The sequence below is a fragment of the Dictyostelium discoideum genome (genome assembly GCF_000004695.1).
Source record: "Dictyostelium discoideum AX4 chromosome 4 chromosome, whole genome shotgun sequence".
Lineage (NCBI taxonomy): Eukaryota > Evosea > Eumycetozoa > Dictyosteliales > Dictyosteliaceae > Dictyostelium > Dictyostelium discoideum.
In genome coordinates this window covers 2007866-2015365 of record NC_007090.3, presented here as the reverse complement: position 1 = coordinate 2015365, position 7500 = coordinate 2007866, and the positions used below count along the sequence as shown (strand labels likewise).

Here is a 7500-nt window from a genome sequence, read left to right as displayed (position 1 = left end):
TCTGATGTAGTTTTTAAAGTATTATCAACAACCAATTGGAATAAAGTTTCATCAATTTCAAAATTAAAAATTATATTATTTTTATTAGGTTCACGTAAACATTTATCAGTTTTAAAAGAACCACCACAACCACAACAACAACAACCAATACAAGCTTTTAGTAATCCAATTAGAAATATTATTAAATTTTTATTAAGATCAAAAATATTATTATCAAATGAAACAAATGTACAAATGATAAAACAAATGATACATATTGATTTCAATAGTTTAGATTTTAAAAATGATAATGGTTTATTTTTATTTATTCAAATTTTATTATCATTACAACTTGCAAATTACTATATTGAAATGGTAGATTCAAATATTCAAGAAGCTTATAATATTCTAACTCAAACTATGCCAAAAATTAATCAAATTTGTAATAATAATAATAACCCATACGGTTTTGAATTTACTTCAAGTATTCTATGTTCAGTTATTTACATTTTCAGATCAACTCCATTCATTGTACAAAGTGAAGTTGATGAAATCTTTAAAATGGTTACATTATCAAAGAATGATTTCTCTATTGGTTTCAATGTCTTATTGGATACATTAAAGATTTGGTTCATTCAATCATCACCACAATTCTTTACTGATCATTCATTAATAAAGAACATAACTTCATGGGTTTACCTAATGAAATCAAATATTAATTCTGAAGAGAATATGGCAATCTTAAATAATTTATTTGCTTCTTCTTTCTTTAAATCTTTAAAATTATCTTTAAATTCTTCAACAATGAATTCATCAAATCAACAACAACAACAACAACAAAGTAATAATAATAATAATAATAATGATTTAGTTAATGAAATTATTGATTCATTATTACAAGATACACCAAATATAGTTCCAAATAGTAAAGTATTATTAAAATTAGTTGAAAGAAGACCATGGTTAGTTTATTTTTTAGCAAGAGCTTATACTAGAGGTAAACAAAATGTTTCATCATCAACTAGAAAGGAATCATTGGTATTGTTAAAGGATTTAGCAATGAGTTTAAAGACAGAACCAATCTCTATGATATTTTGGGAACATTTTTGGGTAATCTATTATGATGGTATCATTGGTAGTAAAGGTGTTGAAACGCTAAGTACAGATTTTAAGAATCATTTAATTTCATCAGCAGTACATCCATACACTAAATCATCTTATAAAGGTCCAATTAATCCAATAATTAAAAGAATTTTCGAATCATTTGAACTTTGGAATTTACAATCAACTCTACCATTCAATAAAAGATTAATTCATCCTCAAAATGTACAATTATATAATTTACTATTATCAAATAATCTTCCATATGAATTATCTGATCATATTGATTTAAAGAAATATGATATTAATCAAAAACAATGGTTAAAAAATCAAAATTTAAATTTATCACCAGACCAAATAATTTTACAATATTTAAATATTAAAAAAGAACAACAACCATCACAACAACAACAACAACAATCTCAACAGCAACCTCAACAAAAACAACAAATTAATAATTTTAATGATAATAATGAAGAATATAAAAAATATTTAAATTTTAAAAATACATGTAATAATATTAAAAAAGAATTAGATAATAATGGTCATGATTTACAAACTGTTGATTCAATTAAATTCTTTAGAGATATTAGACAATATTTAGGTCAAAGTAAATCATTATCAAGATCGATTTTACAAGATGATAAAGAATTTTTAAGTAAAAGTGAAAAGTTATATACAACTGAAATCAATGAAATCACTCAAATAATTAAATGCTCTTATTCAAGATGTATTGGTGTTGAGATGACATTAAAACTAAAGAAATCTATAAACAATGAAGATGTTGCATTGAAAATCTCTGAAAATAGAAAACAATTCTCTGATGATTATTATAACTTTTTCGAAAAAGTTCATCAATTAACAATTCTCTCAAGTATGATGGAAGATAATCAATTCATTTCACAATTTAAAAAGTATCAACAAAAAGAGAACCTTTTCAAATTTTTAATATCCCTAATGTCTGATTATCAAGATTCAATTCATAAATCAATTTTCATACCTTTCTTTACAGAGATTACTTTAAAGATTGGTAAAATTTTAATTAATGAAAATAATGATAATCAATTCTTTTTAATTGATACATTTTTACCAATGCTACCATCACAAGCTTCAAATAATTTAAAGAAATCTTCATCAAAAACAATTACAAATAGTGGTGGTGGTGGCCAATCACAAAAAGATAAAGTTGAAAATATTGATAGTGTAAAAGATTATTCAATTTTCATTCAATTATTTCAACCAAGTAAAATATCAGATATTCATGAATATATTGATATTTTCCAAAGAGTTATAACAACTTTACCAACTTTATTATCAAAAGAGAGTGATTTAAAGAAAATAATTTTATCATTCAAATTGGATGAAAGAATACCATTGATTTTACAATTAAACAATGGTAAAAATTGTTTACTTAATTTATTACAATTATGTATTCAATTACCAGTTTTAATTGATGTTGTAGAATTAATTACTTCCCAATTATTAAGAAATGATATGATTTTAATATTTAATATTTTTGATATTATTTTAGATAGTTTTAATAATAATAATAATAATAATGATCATTTAAATAATAATAATAATAATAATAACTATTTAAAAGATACAAAATCACAATTATTAATTTGTAATATTATTAATGGTAAACAATCAATATTTTATAAAGAAATTCTTCAAAATCAAGCAATCAAAGATAATGAAAATTTACAACAACAAAGAACAATGCAACTTTCAAGTATGATTGATTATTTAACTAATCCAAAATCAGCGATTCCTTCAATCACTACCATTTTCTTATTAAATAATATTTTATCTTATGAATTTATTACCTCTCAATCATTGGATGGTCATTTAAATAATACAAGAGATGCAATTATTAATTCAATTAAATCTACTATAGTTCAACAAGGTGGAAGTAATAATAATAAGAATTTATTAATTTCAATTCAAGATTTTAAATTATCAATTAATTTATTAACAAATTTAATTAAGTTGGTACCAAAGAGTATAAATTTATTATGGGATGTATTTTATAATTCTTATGTACCATTATTAGAATCATTTACAAATAATAATTCACCAATAATGTCACCAAGTATTTCAAATTCACCAACTTCAATCTCATCTGATAATTATGAAAAACAATTACAAAAACAACAAGAACAACATCAACACTATTTAATGGATCAAGAGATTGAGAATCAATATTTAGATGCAATAACTAATTTCTTTGGTATGTTGGCAATTGATGGTCATTTATCATCGGCTGTATTTCATATTATTAGTAGTGATACATTGGAACAAATGAATTATATCCTATCGGAAACTATATTTGGTAATGTTGTGGTAATATTATTTTCAATATTAGATTGGAGTTTATTATTTAAACAATCGAAAATATCAAATAAAACAGCATTGAATTATTTGAAACTTTGTATGTACATTTCAATAGTCAATGGCACAAATATCACTTCACCAGAGTTTAAATTATCCTTGGCAACCGATGGTAATTTAGATTGGTTTAAATGTGGTGATCTTTCAGAGGCTTCCTTAATTTTCGATGGTTCTTCATTCGTTAAATTGTTAACTCGTTCATCATTGGTACAATCAAGTCAACAACAATCTCCAAATCAATTGATAATGAGTTGTTTAACACTTTTCAAAGATATAACTCTACTATTGGATAATTATTCTTTAGCGACTGCATTGGCATTGGAAATTAGGTCATTGATTTATTTAGTGATTCAAACACCAACCAACTATTGGCATTTAGAGTATACCGAGCAAGAATCATTATTGAAAACAATTCTATTACCATTGATTAGATCATTGGCCGATAATCAAATCTTAAAGAATTCACCAACTGAAATCTCTGGTGCACAACAACGTATGAAATCAATATTAAAGGTTACATTATCTTGTTTGGATGATATCTCTTATCCAATGAGAAGTTTAATTAAATTTGCAATTTTCCCAATTAGTGGTCTTTCAAATGATAATCATGCCAATAAAGAACTCTATGGTAAAATCTCTGCTTTAATCTTACAATTCTGTTCTTCATGTTCAATTAATCTATGTTTACAAATTATGTCTTGTGCTCATTTAACTTTAAATCAATCATTGTCTAACTATTGTAAAGTCATTGATAATATTCTAAGATCTTTCTACTCAATCGATACCAATAAATCAATGGGAATTGGTGGTGGTGAAGGTGATGAAAATAGTAATTCCACTGGTACAAACAATACAAATCTCATTAATAAATACTTGATTTTCCCAAATAATCATGAAAATCCTTCAAGATTATTGAAAACTTGTATCCAAGAGAATTGTCATTTATTAATGTATATTATAGCCATTCAAAGTCAACGTAATGATACTTTAAATCTTTCTGAATTCATTCAAGATGTAATTAATATTACCTTTAGAAATAATCATGAATATGAACTTTGGTTATCTTGGATGTTGGTAATTAAATTAATTGAAAATCAATCTCAATCAAGTTTTAAAAATAAACATTTAATTCAATCTGTAAGTTTTTTTTAAAAAAAAAAAAAAAAAAAAAAAAAAAAAAAAAAAAAAAAAAAAAAAATATATCAATATTTTGGAAAAAGTTATTAATAATTTTTATTTTTATTAGATTTCAGATTTTAAAGATTCAATATCATCATATTTTGGAACAGCTGGTAATAAGATAACATCATTATTTTCAAATAAACAAAAGACAATAATGGTACAGACTCATTTAGCAGCAAGAGCATGTTTATTATATTTACAGAGAATATTGGTTCAAAGAAAAGAAAAAGATGGTGAAAAAACAATCAAAGATGTTCAATTATTAAATCAAATCACTGATAGTCTCGTTGATTTGAAAAAGAAATCAACCAATAATATCTATTCACCATATCAAGATTTCTTTAATGAATCAGAAAACTTTTTATCACCATTGGTAGAATTTGAATTCTTTTCAAACTCTGTCATTAGAACTCTTGTACCATTTGCAAATTATATTTTAAATATTTTATCTTATGAATAAAAAAAAAATAATAATAACAATAAATAATAATAATAAAATAATAATAAAAAAAAAAAAATTCTAAACAAAATATTTAAATAAATAAACAAATAAAATTTTTTATTTGTTTATTTAAATATTATTTATTTATTTATTTTTATTTATTTATTTATCTAATTATTTATTTGTTTGAATGTTTATTTATTTATTTATTTAAAAATTAGTTTGTTTATTATTAATATAATTATTTACTTACACTTGAAATAAAAAAATAAAAAAAATAATTATAATTATATATAATTATATTATTTAGAAAAAAAAAAAAAAAAAAATAATTTTATAAAAAGGACAAGATTTTATGTATTAGAATAAATTTTATTTATTTTAAATTTTGTTGGCCAATAGTTGATCGAAAAAACGAAAATCTCAAAAATATGAGATGGTACAGTACTCATAACAGTTCTTGCTTCAACATTTCATATTTCTGAGACTTTGTTTCTTTCTTCAACACTTGAATATGTCAAAAGTCATTATAGTAGGAGAGTAAAGCCTCTGGGTTTGCTGGTTACCACCTTTATGAGTTTGAAAACATTGTGTAGTATGCAAAGCACCAGATCAATTAGCAGCCATCAATAGATATACATAGTACTTGATCGAGAGAGTGGGTACAGGCAGATCCAAGCCGGTAATGAAAGGTTGTGAGCAATTGCTCTTTGAAAGAGACAATGACCAACAACATTCCCAATAGTTGATCGAAAAAACAAAAATCTCAAAAATATGAGATGGCACAGTACTTGTTAGAGTTCTTGCTTGAACATTTCATATTTCTGAGACTTTGTTTCTTTGTTCAACACTTAAGAATGTCAATAGTCGTTGTGGCGGCCAAGTAAGGCTTCTGGATTTGATGATCTTGACCCTTTTCATATCGATCCTTTTGAGCAGTATAAATAAAAAGGACAAGATTTATTTTGTTGACCCTTTCCATATCGATCCTTTTGAGCAGTATAAATACTATTTCAACGGATCACTGGTTAGCAATCGTTGGGTAGAAGGCAAAGCACCGGGTTAATTAGAAGCCATCACTAGATATGCAGATTACTTGATCGAGAGAGTGGGTACACAACAAATCCTAGCCAGTAACATGTTGAAGACGCACAAGCAATTGAGATGGAGCCTGAACATTTGGGTGGGTGCCTAAAAAAGCCTCGTGTCAATTGTGGAATACTTCTACTCTATTTGGAGGTTACTTGATTCGATTCGTATCGAGATGATGATTCATCAAGTTTACATCAAAGAACTTCTTTGAGTTGGCTAAATAAAAAAAAAAAAAATTTTTTAATGCGTTAAATGTTTTTTATTACATTTGTTTAATGAGTTTAATGTTTTGTTGAATTGAGGAATGAAATAAAAAAAAAAAAACAAATTTAAATATCAAAAAAAAAAAAGATAAAAAAAAGATAAAAAATTAATAAAAAATAAATTAAAAAACCCATGGTGATGCCAAAAAAAAATGGGAAAAGTTGAACTTAAGACTTTTTTTTGACTAATTTTTATTTTTTCTTTTGGATGAGTCTTGGTTGGACCATGAAAAAAAAAAAAGAAAAAAAAAAAGAAAAAAAAAATAAAAAAAATAAAAAAAAAATTAAAAAAAAAAAAAGTTTGGATTTTATGTTGGAAAGAATAAATATTATTTGTTGAAGTTTATTAAAGATTTTGATGGAGAGGAGGAACACACCCAAATAATCTGAAAAAGCAATGATGTGTGGTATACACCACACACACATACCAAATTATTTATTTATTTTATTTAAATTATTATTTTTTAATATTTAACATTATTAAACCAATGTCACCACAACTACCAAATTTATATTCGCCAGGTGAAATTTTAGAATTTAAATTTACATCATTTTTTGAATTGTCTAGTAATGTCCATTTACAATTTGAATCAAAACCAAAACCTTTAAGTAAAGTTAAATAAGTAATATCTGGTTGAACTCCGGTATGTAGACTTTCTGCATATGCAATTAACATTTTATCTATAAATTCTATTTTTAATAAAAACTTTATAAGAATATATATATATAAATATATATATATATATATAAACATGTAATATTAAATGAAATTATACCTACATTTTTTATTATAACAACTGTTTAAAAAATAAAGTTGATAAAATTGAAAGATTTTTAGAACTTACAAAAGAAAATAAAAAAAAAAAAAAAAAAATTAAAAAAAAAAAAAATTAAAAAAAAAAAAAATTAAAAAAAAAAAAAAAAGATTCTTTGATGAATATTTGCATATATCTCTGAAATTTAAAAAAAAAACGTAAAAAACTATTACAATAATAGTTTTTGAATGATGACGAAACCTGGGTATTAATTTTTTTTTTTTTTTTTTTA

At 23.7% G+C, this 7500-nt stretch overlaps 2 protein-coding genes across 2 annotated transcripts in view; one reads left to right on the top strand and one right to left on the bottom strand.

Annotated features, from left to right (window-relative positions):
- Positions 1–5116, top strand: part of DDB_G0284475 (hypothetical protein) — a gene marked incomplete at both ends in the record, with an annotated part of 7744 nt that extends 2628 nt beyond the window's left edge. The window contains 2 exons of the mRNA XM_633422.1: positions 1–4611; positions 4721–5116. The exon at positions 1–4611 is cut by the window's left edge and continues 984 nt beyond it. Of these exons, the coding sequence (XP_638514.1) occupies positions 1–4611; positions 4721–5116 (5007 nt within the window). The remainder of the gene's footprint in view (positions 4612–4720) is intronic.
- A 1794-nt stretch (positions 5117–6910) lies between these two features.
- Positions 6911–7129, bottom strand: DDB_G0284547 (hypothetical protein; the record flags this gene model as incomplete). Its single annotated transcript, XM_633421.1, has 1 exon — positions 6911–7129. The coding sequence occupies one exon, from the start codon at positions 7127–7129 to the stop codon at positions 6911–6913; it is 219 nt and encodes a 72-aa protein (XP_638513.1).
- Positions 7130–7500: the final 371 nt, after the last annotated feature.